The 23,113-nt window shown below is 36.9% G+C and overlaps 6 protein-coding genes across 6 annotated transcripts; 3 read left to right on the forward strand and 3 right to left on the reverse strand.

Moving 5' to 3' along the window:
- Positions 1-603: 603 nt before the first annotated feature.
- On the forward strand, positions 604-2,633 carry CBG07264 (the record flags this gene model as incomplete). Its single annotated transcript, XM_002645595.1, has 3 exons — positions 604-856; positions 1,938-2,389; positions 2,436-2,633. 3 exons carry the CDS (start codon positions 604-606, stop codon positions 2,631-2,633), a joined length of 903 nt encoding a protein of 300 aa, XP_002645641.1.
- Positions 2,634-6,205: 3,572 nt separating this feature from the next.
- On the reverse strand, positions 6,206-9,324 carry CBG07263 (the record flags this gene model as incomplete). The annotated part of the gene is made up of 9 exons (XM_002645594.1): positions 6,206-6,289; positions 6,336-6,560; positions 6,608-6,752; positions 6,800-6,992; positions 7,496-7,727; positions 7,775-7,874; positions 7,932-8,688; positions 8,904-9,151; positions 9,200-9,324. 9 exons carry the CDS (start codon positions 9,322-9,324, stop codon positions 6,206-6,208), a joined length of 2,109 nt encoding a protein of 702 aa, XP_002645640.1.
- A 2,947-nt stretch (positions 9,325-12,271) lies between these two features.
- CBG07262 lies at positions 12,272-14,030 on the reverse strand (the record flags this gene model as incomplete). The annotated part of the gene is made up of 7 exons (XM_045240661.1): positions 12,272-12,793; positions 12,844-13,127; positions 13,175-13,424; positions 13,468-13,650; positions 13,694-13,847; positions 13,895-13,942; positions 13,987-14,030. The coding sequence occupies 7 exons, from the start codon at positions 14,028-14,030 to the stop codon at positions 12,272-12,274; spliced, it is 1,485 nt and encodes a 494-aa protein (XP_045093571.1).
- A 2,754-nt stretch (positions 14,031-16,784) lies between these two features.
- Positions 16,785-18,626, forward strand: CBG07261 (the record flags this gene model as incomplete). Its single annotated transcript, XM_045240662.1, has 5 exons — positions 16,785-17,006; positions 17,199-17,457; positions 17,502-17,851; positions 17,898-18,124; positions 18,266-18,626. The coding sequence occupies 5 exons, from the start codon at positions 16,785-16,787 to the stop codon at positions 18,624-18,626; spliced, it is 1,419 nt and encodes a 472-aa protein (XP_045093572.1).
- Positions 18,627-19,676: 1,050 nt separating this feature from the next.
- CBG28108 lies at positions 19,677-19,901 on the forward strand (the record flags this gene model as incomplete). Its single annotated transcript, XM_045240663.1, has 1 exon — positions 19,677-19,901. The coding sequence occupies one exon, from the start codon at positions 19,677-19,679 to the stop codon at positions 19,899-19,901; it is 225 nt and encodes a 74-aa protein (XP_045098694.1).
- Positions 19,902-20,306: 405 nt separating this feature from the next.
- CBG28109 lies at positions 20,307-21,314 on the reverse strand (the record flags this gene model as incomplete). Its single annotated transcript, XM_045240664.1, has 6 exons — positions 20,307-20,326; positions 20,409-20,617; positions 20,664-20,741; positions 20,790-20,879; positions 21,043-21,141; positions 21,271-21,314. The coding sequence occupies 6 exons, from the start codon at positions 21,312-21,314 to the stop codon at positions 20,307-20,309; spliced, it is 540 nt and encodes a 179-aa protein (XP_045098695.1).
- Positions 21,315-23,113: the final 1,799 nt, after the last annotated feature.

Consider the following 23,113-nt stretch of genomic DNA (forward strand, 5'->3'; position numbering starts at 1 on the left):
AATTTTGACCTAGATAGAGGTATCATTTGATCTAGTTTCCCATCTGACCCAATTTCATGTTTCTATCTTCATCCCCAACCATCATAACCACCCACCCCCAGTCACTCACCCTTCAAAAATAATAAAAACCTGGTACCCTCAAAAAAGTTTAGGGTGACCTTACACGTTTCATTGTCGATGAAGGGGGAAATCCTTCAGAAAAATCATTCTTGCTCTTTTTCACCCTCGGGATTGGTGACTTTTTCTGCTCTCTCTCTCTCCCTCCAATCCTCTGTTCTATAGATAAATTTGATTTTTTTTCAATCACAAAGTAGTTGATGTGTATAAGTAATAGTTGGGGAAAAATGTTGAGCATATTTTGGAATATAGGTCACGCCAAAAAATAATTAGGTCATCCAGAAAATTCGAGAAAAAATCAGAAAAAGTCAGAAAAAGCATAAAAATAGTTAGGCAAAAGTGTTGAGCATATTTTAAAATGTAGGTCACGTATAAAAATAATTAGGTCACCCATCAAATTGCGGAAAAGTATCAGAAAAAGTCAGAAAAAATCATGGAAAATTACAAATTTTCACAGTAGGAAGCAAAATTATTATATTTTTCAGAATGTCTGGCTATAATTCCTTGCTCACACTGTCTGGTTCCGAAATCTGGGGATACCGCCTGTCTCAGCTAGTTGGATCGGGCTCATACGGAGCCGTCTATAGAGCTTCTTCTGGATCTGACACTATTGCAGTCAAAATATCTTGTGAAGAACAGGATTTGGCGATCGAGGCTTTGACTCTTCAGCTTTTTTACTACCGTAACGCGGTACCAAAATTCCATTTCTGTAACAAATACGGACCCTATCACACTATCGGTGAGTTTTTTCTTACAAATAAATTCAAGTAGGCCGTTTTATGATTATACAGTACTGACCAAAAAGAATACGTCGAAAGGTTAAATGCGTCGACAGGACTGTAACTTTGTTCAAAGTAAAGCTAAAGTCTCAAACGTTTTTTTGTAAAATGTAGCAAATAACCCTATAAAAATATTCCAAAACAATTTTACCAGAAAACGGAAAAAACTTTTTTGGCGACAAAACTCTCTTTTAGGGAAATTTCGGATTTTTGGATTTTTTTGTTTTCAAAAAATCTGACGATTGTGAATGTGTAAAATTAATTTTGCTTTTAATTTTAAAAATTATTCATCATCGTTTTCTATTTTTTCCATGTTTTTGAAAAAAAAACCTCCAAAAACCCGAAATTTTCCAAAAAGTGAATTTTGTCGTCAAAAAAGTTTTTTCCCGTTTTCTGAGTGAAAATGTTCCAGAATATTTTTTCTTGGGTTATTTGCTACATTTTACAAAAAAGTTTGACACTTTAGCTCTATTTTGAAGAAAGTTACAGTCAAAAAACCTGCTGCGTCAACAGTGTCGACGCATTCTTTTTGGCCAGTACTGTATACCCTAGGTAAATCATTTACTTCGAAAGACTCAACTGAAAAAATGATAATTGAAGAAAGTTTATTTATTTTTTGGTAATTACTTATCTTCTTAAGAAGTAGTTGAGCAAACTTTTGGAAATTTTTTTTTTCAAAAAAATTATGCAACGAAAGAAAAGTTTCGTATCAAAATAACGTTATTATCTAACTTTAACATGAATTTCGTTGCTGCTAAGCTCAAAGTTTAATTTTTCATACAAATGAAATGAATGAATAGATCTGAAAACTTAAAGTACTGTGTTCAATAATAAGAATTTTTCAATTAAATTGAATGAGAAAATCTAGTTCACAGTCATTTTCCTTCTTCAAAAACAGGAAAATCGCTCAAAAACGATGAAAGATTTTCAGTACATTTTGTGAAAAATTCAGCTAATTTTTTGAGATTAAATGATTTTCCTAGAATGATTTTCTACAATTATTTTCTGCATTTGAAAATTTAATAATTCAAGTATTTTTAGGCATGGAACTTCTAAGTCACGACATGGATTCGATCTGGCAGAAAGTCGATTGGATGGCTTTTGAGCGTCCGACTCTGATCAAATTTATCTACCAAGCTTTGACGTGCTTGGAGGCCGTCCACGCATTGAAGATTGTGCATCGGGATGTCAAACTATCCAATTTCGCCATCACCCAGCCAAGGACACCTGGGAATCAAGTCTCTGTGCGAATCCTCGATTTTGGATTATCACACGTTTATGCCGATGCCGATGGGAACCTTCGTGATGACTCCAGGAGTTTCGACTTCTCGAAGATGAAGTATGCAGCTTACGATGCCAGTTTAGGGTGTGATCCGATGCCCAAAGATGACATTTGCCAACTCGGTTACGCGGTGATGTACGCCGCTGGATTTGACTTCGCCCAGCAACTGAAGCTGCCTGCAGACGATCTCTCGAATTGGAAGGGGGAATTGGTGAGTAGAAAATAAGAAGTATAAAAACAAATACTAACATTTTCAGATTCGTGACCCAGCCAACAATTTGCCACTTTCCGTAAAGTTCATGCTCCCTTTTTTCGAATTAGTCGCTGATCTCAACGATGTCGTCCCAATAAAGTATGATCTTCTCAAGCAACGCATCCAGGAATGCTTGCCTGAGGTCGATGCTACTTGTGATTCGATCTTATCGGAGGAAAATGGAAAACTCACACTCACCTGACTCGATTGTTTGGCGACTACCAAGGACCCAACTACTCGTTTTTTGCTTGTACCATTTATTCTCACCTAACTTGATTGAATAAACAATTTTAAATTTAAGTTGTTCATCTTTTATTCAAAATACAATTTTTTTAAAAATTTAAAAAAACAAAAGCGCTATCAGCAAAAAAACTAGTAACGCATGGGCAAATAGCTAGGCTCTTTTCAAAACATAGGTTGTGCCAAAAAAGAATTAGGTAAGCCTAAAAAATAGAGAAAAAAGTGAAAACAATAGAAAGAAAATGGCAAAAAAGGAAATAAACTGTATAGATATCTTATGTTAGTTAAAAATTTTTTGAATCATTATGATTTAACGGGTATAAAAAAAGACGAACTTCTGGTAATTCGAAAAAAAAATGCTCAACGAAAGTCACACAGCTAAAACCATCTACATCATGCCAACAAAACTAATTTAAAAACCAAAATGCAGTACACGCTTCTATTCAGCCACACAATTTGGTCATTGGACACATTTTTGAAATCTGAAAAAAGGCTGGTACCTTGAGTCTAGATCAGACAAAGAGCCCAGCAGCAAGAGCCCTTGAGTCTAGATCAGACAAAGAGCCCAGCAGTAGAATTTCAACATAAAGAATATTCAGAATCAAGCTAATAAAATTTTTTGTCTGTCCCAGTAAATATTGAGTATGTTTCAACCTCATTATGAATCCTATCTGGTTGGTCATGTCCTTCTTGGCTCTCTATCTGACCCTGGTTCCAGGAATCAGCCGTACACCTCAGCGATGTGTCCACTGATAAAATGTGTAGCTGAATAAAAGAATCTACGGTACTTTGGCCTTGAAAATATTCTTGCTGGTACGGAAAGAAGATTTTAGCTGTATAAATACATATTTGCAAAAATCGTTGAAGACTCGGCCCGACTCGGAAGGCACGGAAGGCCAGGTAAAAATTTTTTGGTAAAAATTAAAAAAAAATTTTTTTTGAAAAATTTTTGAGATTTTTTTGACAAAAAATTTGTTTTTGAGAAAAAAACAGTTATTTTTCTTCAAAAATGCAATTTTCCGTCAGATCCCACCTCCGGAAAAATGTCAGAAAAAAAAAATATTTTTCAAAATTTTGTTTAACCATTTTCCAATTCAATATTTACAATTCAGCTTAAAATTAGATCATAAAAACAACTTTTTCCAAAAAAAAAACAAGCTTTTTTGCCTAAAAATCGAAGCTGGCGCCAACTGTCCGGGCCTTCCGGGCCTCCCGGGCCTTGACAAACTTTTTGAAGGCCCGGCCCGTCGCAAGTATGTATAAACACCGTAAAAACTCTATTAGATAGCCACCCCTAATTGAATGCCAGCCTCTAATATAGAGTCATCCTAGAGCACCTCCGAACAATAGAGTGTCAGCTTCTAATATAATGCCACTGCTGACTTGATTTTACTGTGGTAAAAGTTAAAGAGCAACAAAAAATCGTTTTCTGGCTTTCTAGCTTTTTTTCAGAGGTACTGTAATTGTCAAAAAATGATTCAGGATGATATCAGGCTCCGAAATTTAGGCTGACTCCAAAAAAATAGAAAAATCAAGAAAAACTCAAAAATCGTTTTATGAAAGAGTTGTAAATAAAGTGCTTTTGTGAAGAGTTTTAGTAGAATTTCTCTCCGAAAGATAAAGTGCCAGTCTCTAATTGAATGCCACCCCTAATACAGTGCCACCCCAGACCACCTCCGAACAATAGAGTTTTCCGGTAGTTTTTTTTTCATGATTTCCCAGCAATTTTTTCGATGAATTCGTCATTTGGTAGTTATTCAAAGCAATGTAACCACTTTTTCGCCGTCGTATGATTTCATGTCTCTTCATAGTTTGTCGGGGGACCCTCTTCTTTGATCGTTACTGTGCGTAGCGTGCCGCGTCGCGGTCGTCCTCGGCCTGCAGTGCACACATCGTTGGAAGTCTGAATTAAAATGTGAAAATAAGAAAAAATGTTGTATTCAGATAAAATAAAATTTAATTTACTAACAAAAAAAGTCATATCAGATAAGTTTATATTTCCAGCACATTAAAAAAAAACAATGACCGGTGAAAATGATTGAAATCGGACAAAATTCCACCAAAAAGTCTTCTGTTTCATTTCAGAACCGCCACCGTGTGCAATGATGACTATGACTATTGGATGAGTCTTCCGATCCGTTAAATGATTCGCGCTATCTGCCGTACTGCGCACTTTTGTCACCAATTGAAAAAATTTGACATTGATTTCGAAAATTCTCCTGCTCCGAATTAGCTCTTGAGTTCCGCCGTCTGATTACACCTGTAAAGTTTTGTTATTCTTTTTTCAAGTATTAATTGTTTGTAACTTACCAAATATAAAATGAAACCAACCGAATTCGAGCTAAACTGATGTTGCGTTTTGACAAATTCGTCGGATGAGACTAAGTTGGTCGCTTGATGTGTGCAATTCCATGAAAAAGTCTTCTATTTCATGTTTGAACCGCCACCGGAGCATCCGAATCGACTGACTCCATTTTTCCTGTTTTCAAGAGTTGAGATGGTCTTCGGGGGGAATTCCGCATTATTGATCAATATCATATCTACTGGATACTATTTTTCACAATCATGATTGGTTCTTTGCTTTTTGTCTTCCAGAGTAGAGATGGCCGACGTTGGAATCTGAATGAAACTTATGGCGGAGAGTATCATTAGATTTTTTATCCGGACTAACCGTCAAACAATACTTCATGAAGAGCGAATGGTGTAATTAGTATAATTTTTTATCATCAGCCCGCTCACCAAATCCCAAAAAATTCGGCAAGATAGTTTCTCAGATGTTCTTGTTCTATGAAGATTCTCATCGATTTTCATGGATTTTCTTTTTTTTTCATCGTTTCTCATCTGTAGCTGCTGAAAAAGATTATTCTAGAACTTTTTAAGAGCGAAACGGGCGTGATTCAAACTTGAAAAATTACCTCGAAACGAGAAAAATATCCTCGGCTTCCTTGAAGTTGCATGTTGCTGGCTTAGGCTGGCCAAACTCTCATCCTCAACATTTTTCCTGCATATCATCGGAGCAGTCCAGGAAGTGAAATATCTGAAATTTGTTCAAACTATTAATGAAAATCAGGTTTTAAAGACTGTCGAAAAACATTATTAGCATTAAATAAATTAAAATTGTGCATGTGGACCTCTGCGTGCTTGCACAATGTGGCAGACATGACGACAAATGAGAAGGGAAAGGCATGGAGAACACATATGCGTTGCGTGCCGCGTCGCGGTCGTCCTCGACCTACACTGCGCACATTGATAGAGTACTAACTGAAATAATCTGAATTGAAACCTGGAAATGGAGAGGAAAGGTAGTATTCTGGAAAAAATCCATTGTATTAAAAAACTTTCGATTTGAACTCATTTTCAGTGTGATATTCATTTTCAGTGGGATCAAAATAATATGTGAGGCAGACAATCGGAGAAAAATATTAAAGATCGGGGTGAATTTGTCATGAAGGATTTACATGGAAAGAAGAACTGGGAGAAAACAAAAAGTATAATGAATAAATAAACGGGGAGAAGATTAAGTAATTCACAGAATTAAAATTCAAGATCCATAACATGAACCTTTCCAATGTTCGTGAAACGAACCAGAAGATCGACGACCAGTTTTGTGATGGGTCCCTGAAAGATAATTTTAAGATTGACGGGAACATGAAAAATATCTCACCTCTTCGTATCGGTCCTTAACCCGAACGATCACGTTGTCCGCATGGTCTTCCATGAATTGTTTCCAAGGTTTGTTGTAAACATCCAAGAGCTGGCGGTCAGAAGCGTTGAGCGTGCACTGTATGGCGGTGGCTGGAATCTTGGTGAAGCGGATCGGGCATCGACGAATGTTATCTTCGGCAACTGCGATGAACATGGCATAGTCCAACAAGTACACTTTGAAAAGCTGAAATTTGAGATATTTCAAGACTGCTGTCAGTAAAGCCTTCTTACAGTATTCTCTTTTCGTTCTGTGATGATCCCTCTTCCCCACTTTGTCCCGGCTCCCAAAGATACGGGGATCATTCGGCAGAGGACCATTTGACCAACATCGAAGAATCTGTCTGGATCCGTTAGTTGTTTAAGCTTGATGTGATCTCTGAAATAGAATTTAGCTTTTTTGAAGTCACTTTGCATTAAACTCACTGAATCTCCTCATCAATATTCTTGAAGGCGGCTTCAGCTTCCACTGGTCGAATTACCAACTTCTCCAATTTCTGGAACCGCATAAGACGGATCTTGCAATCTGCTCCGTTGACCGGAATTTCCAGAGGAATGATCGAAGCGGCAAATTTGTCTTCCAATGGATCTCCGCTTATCCAGTTTTTGTTTTCCACAACTGAAAATGAATGAATATGCGATGTGAAATACAGTACCTGATCAATAAAAAAAAAATACAAAAACACATTTTTAAGTTGATTTTGACCGTTTTCAGGAGAGCTCGGCTGTCAAGTTTGCCTTTTTGTAAATGTTTGAAGGAGTAAACCAGACCTAAATTAAAAACTTTGCATCGACAGAATTTCCAAAAAAGTCATGGATTTTCAGCAATTTGCCGATTCCCGAAAGACACCTGATTTTTTTCACGTTTTCAGTACAAAAACAGAAAAAAAGGATGTCCTTCAAAAAATCGGCAAATACCTAAAAAACTAGGAATTTTCAAAAAATTCTGTAGATTCCAAGTTTTCGATCCAGGTCTGTTTTACACCTCTCAAAATTCTCAGTGATCAAATGCTTTACAGTCAAGCTCCAGGCTTCGGAAAACCGTTGTAATTAACGGAAAAATACCTTTTTTAAATATTTTCTTGACTTTGTTTTGTAGTGATTCAAAAAAAAAAAACTTACTCGTGGTACTATCCTTTTCATACTGGAAAATGGAGCTATGGGAGAAAAGGAGAGAGCTCAACTTTTGTTTAACACCCGACACGTCTCCGAACATAACACTGATTTCCGCAGCAAGCTGCTTGATATTGAATCGTTTGGCTCTGATTGCCGCGATTCGTTTGAGAATTGCCAAATCCATCTCTTGGTTCTCCTCGCTCTTTTTTTTCTCAGCTCCGGTGTATTTGATGACTGACTGTAGAAATTGTTCAATGATTCTCAAATATCGCAAAAAATCCTTACCTCTTCAATGTCCAGGGAGAAACATTGGAACATCTCAGCAAAGTTCTGAGTTATCGCAACGAGCCAATTTTCTTGCTCAATGAAACAAGATCCTGGGATTCTGAAAAAATGTATCGGTAAATAGGCTTTAAAAAGGCTTTTCTGCCGCTTATCTTACTCGATGTTCTCCATTTTAGCCAAGGAGAAGAACTCTTCGATGAGCATGCTATTGTCGGACATCGTCTTCAACATTTCCATCACCTCGCGAATTGCCTTAGCTTCGTCCAGGCTTGGAAGAGGTGTTTGAGCCAGGGGAAATCTTTTGAAAGCCTGGTGTTGCTGTTCAAGTGGCTCTTCCGAAAACTGGCTGTAGGAAGACGAAGGTGAAGTTGGGCGGCAGTTTTGCTGGCCTGGTGGTGACCGTCTCCTGGACGATGCGTGTTGATGAACCGGAGAAGGAGAGCGAAATTGCTGGCTACTCGGTGGTGATCGTTCACGATAATCATCCCGAACATTCGAGGAGCTTGTTGGTTCCTGATAACCGTTCCCATCATAATCGTGGTAGCCATATTGCTGATTCCTATAGTTTCTCGAAGATGGAGAGCGGCTTTGGTATGAGCGACGGTGCATTGGAGGTGATGGCGATCGGCTTGGGTAGGCGCGACAGTTCATTGGAGGAGATGGAGAGCGGAAACGATTGTCATGGCGGGGTGGTGATGCCTGTCGAGAATACTGATCGCGATAGTTGTCGAAACGAGAGCTGGAGGCAGCTTGTGTTGACGGACGCATCAATGGCCGTTGATCCGGGTAATTGTTCATTGGAGGAGCTGGTTCCGGACGGTCCTGATGTTGTTGTTGGTGGCGATTCGGGCCTTGATACGTCTTGAATTCATTTTTATTGGACTGGCCTCTGTTTTGACCGCGGTTTTGAAACCCTGAAAAATTTCATATTGAATTAAAGGATTATGTCTACAATAAGTGTTTTAAAATTTTTTTTTTCAAATTATCTACAACACTTGCGAAATTAAAACTATATATTTAAATTGTTTTTTTTTTGTTATTTTTTTTTTGAGAATAGCTTTGACAGAAAAACTCAGTTTTTTAAAGACTGATTCTGACCTTATCAGAAGCTGTAAGGTATTTTACTCACCTCCATGACGGTTATTCGGGTTCCCTTGTGCTCCATTTGCTCCTCCTCTTCCGTTTTGCCTTCTTTTTCCTTTGGCGTTGCCCCGATCAGCAATCATGTTTTCAATGTGCCGGTTTTCGGCTTTTCGAACCGCCAACCGAAGTTGGGGGCCCTTCTTTAGGAAGGTGTTTGATCTGCCCAAAACTGCAGATACGGTCAGGTTTGGTCCGAATTTGTCCAGACGCTTCTGCAGGCCTTCTGGAGTTTCCCTGAAAAAAATTAGGAGGTGAGAGTTGAAAACAAAAGATGATGCTTACATCAAGAATTTGACCATATTCTTCTCCAACTGTGGCTTCGTGATATCTAGTGCTGATGCAGCACAATAGAACTCGTTGACGAAGTCTTCCTCGGTTTCGGTGAGGTTGACATCCAACGTCGGCATCTGGAAAAAATGATTAAATTCTTGAAAATGAGCAATGGAAATGAGCAAGAAAACAGTGAGGACGGATTTTAACGTTTTAATAGTGCAAAAAATAGCCAAAAATCTTTTTTATCGGGAAACGATGAATTTTGCAAATAAGAATTGGTTGAAAGGCCCGTTGTGCCGTTAAAATCTTTCAAATTTTATTTATTTTTCTTTTAAAAAAATCATTTTTTGCATATTTTTCTTTATTTGTAAAGTGGTTTTTAGTTTATTCTCACTAAAGTTGGTCAAAAATGAATGAAAACTTTGAAATCCCCAAAACGTTTACAAAAATTGTCGAAAATCAAGTTAGTTTGGCTGAAAATAACGGCACACGGTGACGATTTTATTGCTGGCCCGACTATGCACCTTTGAATAGGGTTTTGGCGTATAGGGCACAGCGAAAAAATAGAAAAAAAAACCAAAAACGCGATTTGTTCACAAAAAAAAAACAAACGAGTAGTGGTCATTGGGTGCCGTGCAGGTAAAATGACCTACGAGATAAAAACACAACGAGCGCGGCAACACACGGTGAGATAGCGGGGTCAAGAAAACACACGACGTGCAAATCAATCAATAATGAGGTTAGTTACGTTATGAGAGAGAGGGAAGGAGGAAGAGAGTGCGTGGGGGGGAGAGGATCCGTTCTCAAATGTCCCTCTGGGAAAGAAAACACTAGAAACAACTTGGTGGAGGCCATCATAAGTCACAACATCGCGGGAGAGAACCTCGATTGGAAATTTGGCACGCAGCCAAATTTTGTGACGCAATGTCATGCTCAGGGTGAATGATGGAAATCCAGTAGACGCCAAAATAGAATTGATATTACTCGAAAAAATTGCAAAAAATTCCTTTTTAGAAAACGTAGAAAAAATCTAGCTCAAAACTCCTTTTGTTAGAAAAAATCGAGAAAGATTTATTCGTAAAAAAATGCATTTGAAATTTCTAGCGTTTTTCCAAATAATATATTGGACAGAAAGAAGCAGTATGTTCGTAGGTTGCTTCTGCTTCACTCGGTTTTATTCTTAATCCGAGTCAGATGTCTTGGCAGACTGGAAAACGGAAAAACGGAAAAAGAACAAATGGGATTAGAGATCTTAAAAAGCTAAAATCAGTTTTTCAAAGAAAACAGATTCGTACTAGAGCACAAAGTTCCAAAGACGTACTAGCCACTGATAAAGAAAAATTGTATCCTTTAGTCTGATTTATTTTTTCATGCTCTCATTGCCCAAGACAAATGCGACACCTCCAGCGGTGCAACGAGAAAGTATTGAAAAACAAGAGAGTAGAACAGATTCTAGAGAAGAAAAGAAAACGGGAGAAGCTCCTTTCCTTTTGCTGTTCCTCTCTGGTCGGTTGTTTGTTTACTAGAAGTCGAATGTCTACGCAATAGGTTATATCACATAGCTTATGATTTATTTTTGAATCAGAAGCCTAAAAATTAAAAACCTTTTGAATATATGAAAGGGTAACTGTAACAAATGAGCTGCTACTAAAAAAAGGATAAATAATTAACGATATGCAACAAGCTAACAAAAGTTTTATAATGGTCAGGTCAGTTGACCTTGTTTCGTTTTTATCGTCGGTGTACTCATCAAAAAAAAAAAGAGAAGAAACGAGAACGGAATTTGCTTTGACGGTCAAAATTTTGAAAAAAGATTTGTGAGTGTCGGAAGAACACAACAAAAAAACAAGGACCAAAAAAATTGTGAAATTGGGAAATTAAAGGGTTTTTAAACATCGTCTCAAAACAATCATCTTTCTCCCATTTGAAATATGTAATTTTAAACAACACATTTTGATAGGAGCCCTTAAAATGCTGGTGTTCCTAGTGTTGTTGATTTCGGAATTGTTTTCTGTGTTGTCTCTGGTGAAGATAATTCTTTGACAGCAATAGGATATAAATTATACACAACTATCATCACTATAACTGTGAACAATCCATTTGCTTGACTTTGCCGAGAGTTTCCAATTTATGGCTTTTTGACGAAAGGCTTGCCACTGATGTACTTGATATATCCCACACAGTTTGAGACGGGTCCCTTCCAATCTCGGCTTTCAATGCATCTTAAGCCCATTTGCCTTTTTGAAGGGGGATTTTCGTCCAACGAGAATTCTCGTTTTTCAAATTGATGAATCCAGGTTTTGGTGGTAGTTCGAAAGAGTGCATCTGTGTTATTAACCCCAATAATGGGAGATCGATTTCAGCTAATTTAAGATCAGATAAAAATAGAAATAAAATGATAGTCCAAAAATGAAAATTACTAAAGCCGAAAACGGTGGGCATATCTCATTACACGAAAAGAGGAGCATGATCTCTGTTTGGGTTCGGACACTATGAAACCCCATTAATATACTCATGAAACGACAGCTTCCTCGCTTTTACCCCGTTCGAAAAAACAAAGTTTGAAAAGAACAGTTCAAAAATGGGAAGGACTTTCCGGACAACCTAATATTACAGGGACTTTCCTGCCTGTCATGGAGCTTGTTGTTGAAAAAACTTGAACTGAAGATTCAACACCGGCTGATGTCATTAATCCGATTGGGTAACCAGATGAGGATGGTATCCAGAAGTAAAAGCATTATAAACTTGTGAACATTAAATCCATAATTAGACAAGAACAATGCAATACGAGTGTACCGGCTCTACTCATCGTTGCTGGTGTTTTGCAAAATAACAAATCGACAGCAAATGCATCAAGTGGAAGTTCAAGACACGTTAATGTGTGAAGAGGAATAGCCAGAAAGCTCTCGCCTTTCAAGAACGAATTTTCGAAAGAACACGGCATTGCTGGATCAATAAAAATGCATTGAAAACAAATTAATAACTGATCTTTGAGTGCTAAATAATTTATAAATCCATCAATGAACAGGTGGTTTTTCTAATTAAAAAATGAACATTATTTATCAGCGTTTTTTCTAAACATCAGTTGATTTGTTTATTCATTCTTCTCATCTCCTCTTTCTCTGGCTCCAAATCCCTTTTAGCAAAGTTGTCCAAAGCGTCGATTTGGGAGAATCGGCAAAGTTTCAGAGATTTTGCTCTGGAGAGTACAGCATACACACTCTTCTTGTCTATTTCTCCAACAACAATCACACCATCCACCATTGTTTCTTGGCAATTCGAGAAAGTGAATGCTTCCGCCAAAGCCAACGGAAATTGTCTCCATCCATTGGCTCGCTGATACCAACCACATCTTACAAGTTGAGCTGTGCCAGTTGGAAATTTTACAGTGATTATCTCCTCATTGCATTCCATCACTTTTCCAATGGCGCCGTATGTGTAGGGATGATAATTGGTAGTGAGCATGACTTGAGACCCAATGCAAATTTCAAGATTCATCTTTTCAGACTTTCCAGTTTGATTGTAAATCGAAGTGGGACCGCGCAAATTTTTAACGGCGTCTTTTGCATACAGCGTTTTCTTGTTTCCCAGTTGTTGGAGAAACTAAAAGATGAAAAACATATAACACGCAAAACGGCTGAAAAAACACTCACTTGTTCATTAATCTTGTCCACAATGGCATTCGTGTTGCACAACACTGCAAAACGTTTGTCGGGATATTGGTTTCTCAGATTTTGCAGTTCTTGGATTACATCATTCACACTGTCGCCTCTCATTGCACAAGCTTGTTTGAGATTCTCGACCACCGCTTGTGTCAAAATATTCCCACCAGATCTCAAAACATCAAACATAAGTATTTCATCCGGATCGGAAACCCTTTCGTTTCTCGTCAGCTCTTCCAACTGCATAACGTTCCACAAGTTTTTAACACTCGGATCTGAAAATAAATAAATTTTATACTTCTGAATAGCGTGCAATGCGTACCTTTCCAAATCGGATTTCCATTGATAGGAGACATCTGAAACAAGTCACCAAAAACGACAATGGAAACTCCACCAAATGGTTTTTGAGTGTTGATAATTGCTCGAAGCTTCTGGTCGATTGCTTGGAAGAGTTGTGCGTCCACAAAGTTGATTCCATCAATCAGAACAATTTTCAACTTTTTCATTTTGTTCTCCATAAAATTATTCTTCTTTTGAGGTGTTTGATATGGACTTGAATTGGGTTTTGACACCTAGAGTTAGAACAATAAAACATTAATTCATTGAAAAACTGACCGGAATCGAAAAAGTGGAGTGTATGGTGGCCCCATCGATGCTTTTAGCGCCGGCGAAGGTGTGCGTGGTTACCATACATGCATCTTCATTCAACATGGATCGTATCTCGTTTCGTAAAGCTTTCAAAAGCAAAGTCTTCCCAGTTCCAGCGGCTCCACTAACGAAAATGTGGAATGGATCGTTCTCAAAAATCATGTTAGGGTACAGTCATAAATTGTTTTCTTACCTGACTAGAGCGCAGCTTGCTCATAACTTTGTTGAAAATCCGTAACTGGTCATGATTCAACTGGAAACCATCAACAACCACCGTGGTTTTCTCCTGGCTTCCAAACAAGAGCGGAACATTTATAATGTCGTTTCCATTAAGACCAGAGGCTTTTCTGCAAATCGAAGACTAGAAATAGCAAATTTCAGTGATTGAACTTACACAAACTTCTCCACAAAATCATTGAGAGACGCGCAACTTTCACGAACTCTGAAAAATTATAATTCTTTTTTGAAATCCTCATCAGAACATACTTGGTGATTTGGTCCTGTAGTGTCGAAACCGTCAAATCATTCATTTTGCAAGTGTCGTTGAGTTGAATCGATGTTCAATGTCATAGGTTCTCAAAAACACATGAAAAATGTTGCGAATATATGAATAGTGTGTGTACATAGGGAGAAAAAAACTGATAAGAAAACGAGAACATGGAGTTGGTGCGTGAGTAAATACCGATTGAAAAATTATGTTTGTAGAAATTTTTTTAAAAAATTATTTGTGCTCAAAAATCAAGTGGTGTGTGCGCTTGTCTAGGAATCTGCTTTTGCGGGTTCGAACCCGCCTTCTTTTAAAGTTTTCCTTTAACATGGTTTTGATCAGAAAAAAAACTCAAAATTGGAAATTTTGAAAATGTCATGGTGGCTTCCTGCGGGTATAGGATGCAAAAAAATCATGATTAAAAGTACAAAAAAACGTTGTATGATCAAATAACACAAAAAGGAGAACTTTAAAAGAAGGCGGATTCGAACCCGCAAAAACAGATTCCTAGACAAGCGCGCACACCACTCGGCCACCGAGCAACATTTGGTAGTTACCATCAGTGGCGGATAAGAATAAGGTGTTCGAGGGAGGAAAATAGGGAGGGTGAAGCAGCAAATCAAAAAGTAGGCGAGATTTAAATGGTTTATAGCTTGATTTTTGAGCTCAAATATCTCGGTTCTCCGGGCCGTTTAGCAAAAATTGAAAACTGTTCTGGAATCAGGGAGCAACCTTATTTTCAGTGAATTTACTTGTATGTCACGATTCTGACCATTCCCTAGTTAGAGAAACTTTTGAACTTCTACCCGTGTGGGCCAATCATGTCATCTACAAATACAGTATCTGTAGAATGGGTGAAATTTTATTATGAAAATTGGAATTATGACCTGTTTTCATATTTTATATGTGAATTTATGTACTACTAATCCTACTAATCCTATTCATCCTAGTTCGGTAATTTTCGCACTCGTAATAATCTGTCCTACACTAACTACATAAATATATTCTCTACGTCATCGTGTAGACGGAACATTTTTGAAGAAATTCTCAGCTTGAGTGGGCCATGCATTATTTTTAAAAGTCAAGAGTTAAAATTTGGCGGAATAATTCTTGAAATTCATGAATTCTTGGGAAAGCTCTCAGTTTTCTCACTTTAGTAATTTTTTTTTTCATTTTTATTCTTCAACTCCTCTCTAGAATTATTATCATTTTTCTGTTTTCTCTTTGCATTGCTCAGTCCGAAGTCCCCAACTACTGTACTTTACACTAACATGCGATGACTCTTCTAATGGAAAATAGATTGGAAGACGACATTACACATTTTACTCTGTGTTTGTTCACATTTTCAATCTGCTAGCGATTATTTTTGAGGAAAGGAACATGCCTTTTTTTCAATATTTATATGCAAATTGATCGGTTCAAATTTTATCAAAGCATTTTATAAGTTTCTTCTCAAAAATCCCAATAACTTTATTGATGTTATTGACATCATCTTTCACCATATTTTCCATACATGTCGCGGGCCGGGCCGGTGGAGGAATTTTCAGGCTGGTTTTTGAGGCAAAAATTTGCGAGAGTTGTTTTTTGAGAAAAAACTGGATTTTTGGGAACATTTTATCAAAACTTCTTTGTTTTCAGGTTTAAGAAGGGTCATGGGATAGTTTTTCTCCAGCCCGGCCTGGCCGTGCAAAGGCTGACCCGGGCCGGGCCGAGCCAAGGCTGACCCGGGCCGGGCCGAGCCAAGGCTGACCCGGGCCGGGCCGAGCCAAGGCTGACCCGGGCCGGGCCGAGATTTAGCAAGTATGATATTTTCAATTACACACAGTACCACTGAAAAATTTTTAAAATATGCTTTTGAGAGCTATTTTGTGCCACAAGAGTGAGTTGTGATTTTCTGGATCAATCTGAAAATTTCGGAGTTTTCAAAAAAAAAAACTTTGTCTTTCATTACAATTTTGTGCTTCCGTTCCGTGAAGATAACAGGTGTAGAAATTAATAACTCTTTATTTTTAGCGCTATTTCTTGAAAATTTGAAATTACTTGCTCCGACACGTCTTATCAGCTCGTAAAAAGCTCTACGTTACAAAGATTTGTAATTATCAGAGTAAAGACTAGTATTGTTGGCTACACTTGAAAATATTTGAATTGAATTTGTTGTCTTTTGTCAAGTCTTTTTAGTTGTTAACTATTTTTCAGACACCTAGCTTGATAAGTTTTCATTCTTTTACAGTATGCGTTGCTCATTCCTCGCTTCAACTGTACTTCAAACTATCGCGCGTCATCTCTTCTAATGGAAAATAGATTACAAGTAGACGTTACGTGTGCGTTCACATTTTTGCTAGCAATCATTTTTGAAAAAACGAAAAAGTTGTCTTTTTTTGATTTTATGAAAATATTGATAGGTCCAAACTTGTAACGTTTTTTAAAAAAACTCTTTAAAAGAGTTTTATTTTTTCAAAAACTGGAGTCACCTTATTACTGTTAATGCTCCTAACTTTTTTTGGACCGATTTTAAAACTTTCGAATTTATAAACAAACAAAATTTAATACCTTTGTTGCATTTTTTTCTTTTTCGTCCCGCACAGATAACATTGGTAGAAATTGATTACTCATCACTTTTTAGTTCATATTTTTGAAATTTCAAAAGTGTTTGTCTCGATGCGTCTTATCAGCTCATAGAAAATTCTATTAAAAAAGTTAACTATCAAACATTGGCTTTTTATTGTTGATACAGTATTTCTTATTGAAAATATACGTTAATTAATTTTTTCTCAAAAACAACAAACTAAACTTTCAGATGCAGACTGAAGGTGCACCCCTTCCATCAATCGTGGTGGATGGTCATGAATTGCCAAAGAAATCGTGCGCTGTAAATCGTTGGGTCATGGAGAAACTGCGCACATGTGAAGTATGGACGTGCGATCATTACAACTGTTTTCAGGCTAATCCATTCTACGTTTTGGTTCATGGACAAGCAGGCTCTGGGAAGTCTCTTCTTCTCAAATCTATTGCTAATGGGGTCCGGAGCCATTTCGAATATGATACCTTGTTGGGGGGAAAACTATTCATTCCACTTTTATTTTGGAGGTCAGTTCATTGAGCTTAATTTCATATTGAGCCAGAGAAAAAGGGAATATTGTCGAGAAAAAGAGAATACAGCCAACCTAGTAATTCTTATAACGAAAACCAGAAACCCATCACAAATTTTCAGTGGGGAGAAACCTCTCAACCAATCGATCGTTTCATGGCCAACGCTACCGATCAGATTTTAACAAATCTATCCTGGATGGAAAAAGCCAAAATTCTTCTGATCGATAACATAAATTCCGTCGGAGCTGTTGACTTTGTTAGAATTGACCATCGTCTCCAACAAGTAACTGGGAGAGAAAAACGTTTTGGTGGATTGTCTGTTATCGCGTTTGGAGATTTTCATCAAGTTCCGCCAGTCAAAGATTTATGGATTTTCGAAGGTATCATTCGGAAAATACAACTGATTTCTATAAATTCATTTTAGATCTCAAACCGGAATATCAGGAGAAAGCTAAAGAGAAAACTCCCGAATCACCTGAAAAACTATGGACTCTTTTCAAAATTGTGGAGTTGGAGTCTCAAAACTGGCGAGATATTAAAGAGCAGAAATTCTTTAATTTCATGCGTGATGGCTTCAAAGAAAAAGAAGAAGAATTGCGCAAATACTTGAACGATTGGTGTGTTGTATTTCCTGACCAACAAGAAACTCTAGACGCGCTTGTGACCTATTTTCAAAATATTCACGACCGAGACCACGATTTTGCTTTTTTATGCGTCAACGACAAGATAGCCAGCGATATTAATGACAAGATAGCCAGCAATATTAATGCTGCGGTCAGTTTTTTTCTAAAATAATAACTTTGCAATTTCACTGTTTCAGATTGTCGAAAGTCTTGGGAATTGGACAGTTTTCAGACCGGAAGATTCCAATAAAGATCGATATGCAAAAAAATGGAAACCAAACAGTAAAGATCTCATAGTGGCGACTGGTTCTCCGGTAGTTCTTCTGGATAACTGCCAAATTACAGCAGGAGCATTAAAGCAGGAGATTACAGCAGGAGCAATTGGTCGTGTTGAAAAAATCACCGATCACGATATTTCTGTCAGGTAAATGTTTTACGATTTGAAAAAATCAAAAATATTTTTGAGACATTTTTCTTGAATATCAAAAAAGTTTTTTTTCAGTTTCCAAAATGATGTATTTAAAATGTAATCGTTTTCGCGAAGTTCGAACATCTTTATATTCAGATTTCCAAACGGCCAACAAGTTCAAATCGAACGCTTGAAGTACAAGTCAGGAGGTACGTGGTTCCAACAGTTCCCTCTCCGTTTGGCGTACGCCCATACAGTTGAAAAAGCTCAAGGAGCCACTTTTGACAAAATCATACTTGTCAGAAACGACACCTGGAACCCAAAAGAAATTCGCTGTTGGGGATCTCACAATTTTCACGGAAAATTGTACACAGCCATGTCACGATGCCGCAATCTTAAGAATTGTGGAATTATTCCTATGAGAGGGTTACAATGGGTTTGTGAACAAAAAGTACCGGAAGAATTGGAGAGAATGAGAAGAGACAACAGTTTGGAATCTAATTTCATCGCCTTCTAAGTCTGTCTGCATCGTTTTTTTTCTAATTGATATCATTATTTTCTCTTTTCCTGCTTAAAAGTTTTTCGCATAGGCGAAAAGAATGAAACAAAAACAAAAATAATGTTTTTCGTGGAAATACAGATGAATGTTTGTTTTGCAAGAAACCACCTGTTTGTAAAATTTTTCAGTTTAGAATTTCAGCTAGTATTTCATTATTTCTTCCCTTTTACCTGCTTCCTGCTACCACATCAAGCAATGTCATGTTCCTTCGAAAATTCATCTCTAGAAAGCGAGAGATTTCTTGCTTATTCTCTACACGCTTTGACTTCCGTTGAACTTCCAATTCATGCAGTTGGAGCTCATTTAATAATTTTCCAAACACCAGCAACTATAGGCTTTACCCATCTTTTGTATTTCCTGACCAACAAGAAACTCTAGACGCGCTTGTGACCTACTATTTTCAAAATATTCACAACCGACGAGACCACGATTTTGCTTTCTTATGCGCGAACAATGAAATAGCAAGCGAAATTAATATTGCGGTAAGTTTTCAATGATTATTGCGCCGCAAGAATTATTTGTTAAGATTGCGGACCAGATGGGGCATGCGCAAATTTTGGGCCCGACGGATTCAAACGGAATTAAATACTCCAGGAATTGGAGGCTGGAGCGTGTGAATCTCCCGTTGGCGATTGTTTCACCGGTAGTTCTCAAGGATAGCTGCAAAAATGTAAATGTTGAAAAAGGGGCGTTTGGTCGAGTCGAGATAATTAATGATGACGATATTACCGTCAGGTGAGAATTTTAAAGAAGAAGGGGGGATGTCAGATCTATCAGGGTTTTTTTTTATTTTTTTTGGTGCTAGGGTGTGCATCCTTCCCCTCTCACCGCAAGATCAGCTCCTCCAGAAGCTTAAATGGACGACATTTCGAGACAGTTTTTTTTCATGCTTATTTTTAAGATTCTAAAAATAAAAAAAATCAAATACTAACTATGTGATCAAAAAAGTTTTGTGAGACCCCATTGAAATAAAAGTTATTGTTTTATACTTTTAAAAAGGTATTTAAAATGAAATCGTTTTCGCGAAGTTCTAACATCTTTATATTCAGATTTCCAAACGGCCAACAAGTTCAAATCAAACGTTTGGAATATGAATCTGGAGATAGGCGGTTCCAACAGTACCCTCTCCGTTTGGCTTATGCCCATACAATCGAGAGAGCACAGGGAGCCACTTTCGATGGAATCATGCTTGTCAGAAACCACACCTGGAACCCAGAAAAAATTTGTAGTTGACTTAATCACCGTGAATTCCACGGAAAATTGTACACAGCAATGTCTCGATGCCGCAACATTCAAAATTGTGGAATTATCCCTATGGGATTGTTACAATGGATTGTTGTACCAGAAGTACCAGCAGAATTGGCGAGAATGAGAAGGGACAATAATTTGAACACTGTCTAATTTCATGATATTTTGGATCTGGCTGCGATTTTTCTTTGCATGATTCAGCATCATCATTTTCCTGTTTAATTAACAAATAAGTAATTTCAATTGCAGTCCAGATTTATTTTAACTTTTGATTTTTTTAATGAAGAAGATTTGATAATTAACTGCAGTTATATTCCAAAATTATCCTCTCCAATTTTGACCTGTCCCGTGTTACAAACAACGCAAACTTTTTGTGCTCCTCGCGAGTTGTCAAACCAATGCTTGATGCACTAAAAATTTCGAAATCAATTGAATTTCTTAGTGTTGGCAAAACCTTGTTATGGAAAATACCCTTGCAGTTTGGAGTCATACACCTAGATATCGGTAACGGCACGTAGCAAATCATACACGCATCTGGGTCGAATACTCCTTTGAGGCGTTTGTTCTCCTCGAGAAGAGCGTTTTTCGCTTCCATTTCTTCTCGAAGTTGACGTTCGAGCGTCTGAACGTGATGTTCCAGGTTTTGGTTGTTTGATGGAAAGTCGACTTTGTTTTTGTAAAACATCATATCATCCCACACTCTGTAAAATTCACTGTACCAAGTAAAATATGCACACATTAGCTAACTTATTGTAATCTTTTTTATTCAGCATGACAATTTCCTGTGCACTTTCCAGTTCATTATTCAGTTTTTTAACTGACAATCTGGAAATGAAATGGGATGAAGCAAACCTAAATGTTTCTAGAACTTACTTCGCTTCCACAAGCTCACGGTTCAATTCCGCGTTTTTTTCTCCCAAATTAGATGTTTCCATCATTAGTAGACGTTTACTTTCGTTGGAGCTGTAAATTGCATTTTCATTCAACTTATTGATATTAGGATCTGCTTACATTAATAATTCTTTTTTCAATTGTTCAATCTCCAAAGCTTGTAGAGATTTCTGCTGTTTTTGAATTCTGAAGAGAAAAAGGTTGCTAATAAAAATTATTATTAAAAAAAACTCACTCTTTTTTCCGGCTATCCTCCTTTTCCCAGTTCATATTTGAAATGTAGTTCTTGTATTTTTCCAACTCTAGCTCCATATTTTTCAGGGACATTGTGAGCCTAAAACATTTTTAGCAAAACAAAATTGGAATATCACTCAAAATTTTTTAAATGAAACTTCAAAGTCAAAAGTGCGAATTTTTTCATAACAACTGTTTCATAACTGACAATGATTAGTTTCAAACATACCTCGCAGTTTCTTCTACAAGATTTGCAGAATTTCCCGGTAACATTTTCGGTATGGTACAAGAAATTAACACTAAGCAATAGAAACAGCAAAAAGTCGCCGCAGCACGTTCTCTCTCTCTCTCTCTCTCTCTCTCTCTCTCTCTCTCTCTCTCTCTCTCTCTTTTTAACACTTTGGCATGCTTGCGGGTTTTTATCATAGTTGAATCATCCTTTCTTATCAGTAATCTTCCGATGTGTGTTTGCAGTTTGAGTATTATAGAAGTTCAAATGGTTTCTGAGGAAAAATTCAAACAATAACCAAAAGGGATCAATTTTTGAAAAGATGAGAAGAAAAAATGTTCCCCGGGAATCTGAAAATTAGCTTTTTAGAATGAGAATACAATTCCGAATCGAACAAACATATAAGGTCAATAATCGAAACAACAGCCGGTTATCACAGTTAAACATTTCTGAATTCTCAGAATTTTCCGTTCTTTTCCAGCATTTTATTCAGTGTTTTTTATTGTTATTTTTCACCTCAACTTTTTTTTGAAATGATTGGAAACCCGACCCGTTACAAGTATTTTTAAAAGTGCATCAAAAAAATTTTGATGCACTAGATTTTTGATCATCAAGAAGAACAAGACAAAGATAATGAAAAAAAGTTAGGGTCGAGTTGGAGCCAGGAACAAGTTTCTGGTCAAAAGTTTCACTTAAATAGATGACGAGGGAAAATTGGAATTGAATGGGAAAAAAGACTTTGGGCAGAGAAAAACTATCAAGTTCAAGTTTTGTCTTTGTTTCTATTTTGTCAAAGTGAAGAATTGAACTTCAAGAATGCTGATGTGATGGTCCTAGTGGATCGATATGTGTTTCAATTTATCAAAAAGATTGAACAATTTTCTGACGAAAAAATGGTCAGGCACGAGCTCAGTTAATAGAAAGTTAATAAAAGAATACTTACGACTCAAAAATCTTGAGAAAATCAAATCGGGCGTTTAGCCCAGAATTATGCTGATTGGTGTTTTTTTTTCAACATCTTTACCTGAATGCGAAACGCTGATTTTTGCACACTTCGCCAATGTTGAAAACAATAAAATTGCAGTAATGAGGAATTAGAAGGAATCATCTAGTGGGTCCGTTCCTGACGTGTATGTCTTCTCTATTAACCAAGAGAAATGTTTTTTTCTGTCTTTCTATTTATAAAACGAAATTTAGGTTAAAAACGAGCCTCAACTGTGGCTATCTCAACACATATTGAATGTTTTATTGATTTCCTCCAATATTCTTTATCTACTCACTAGGGAAGGTTGTTTGTGGGGTATGGGACTTCGATATGATACCTATATCATTCGAAAGCTGAAAATGAGACAATTTCAAATATATTTTTTTTTTCAGAAAAAAAATTTGAAAAAAAGTTCCATGGGGTACCCCCTTAACTTTTTTTTGAAATTTTTTGAAATTTTTTTTTTTGGCTGATAAAGTATTAAACGAAAAAGAACAAGCAAATTAGGTTTTTTACAAAATTTGATCACCAATTTTCTTCTCGGAATCAACCCATTTTGACTCTTTTCTGATTTTAAACAAATCGTTGTATTACGATGATCATCCAGTAACACTCAAAATTCGTGAAAACAGAGACTCAAATCATGTCTAATTGATTAATCACTGTGTGTCTCAAAAAATGAACGATTCTGATGAATTTTGATAAACAAAAACTAGATAAAATGTTTAGTGTTGATTAACGAATTGATCAAAAATATTAGGTATTACTTAAAACTTTTATAAAGTACAATTTTTCATTTTTCAGAATTTTTTTTTGAAAAAATAGTTTGCCGAACATTTTGAAGTTTTAAACAAAATC

This window comes from Caenorhabditis briggsae, assembly GCF_000004555.2.
Source record: "Caenorhabditis briggsae complete genome, chrX, whole genome shotgun sequence".
In the NCBI taxonomy this organism is placed as follows: Eukaryota; Metazoa; Nematoda; class Chromadorea; order Rhabditida; family Rhabditidae; genus Caenorhabditis; species Caenorhabditis briggsae.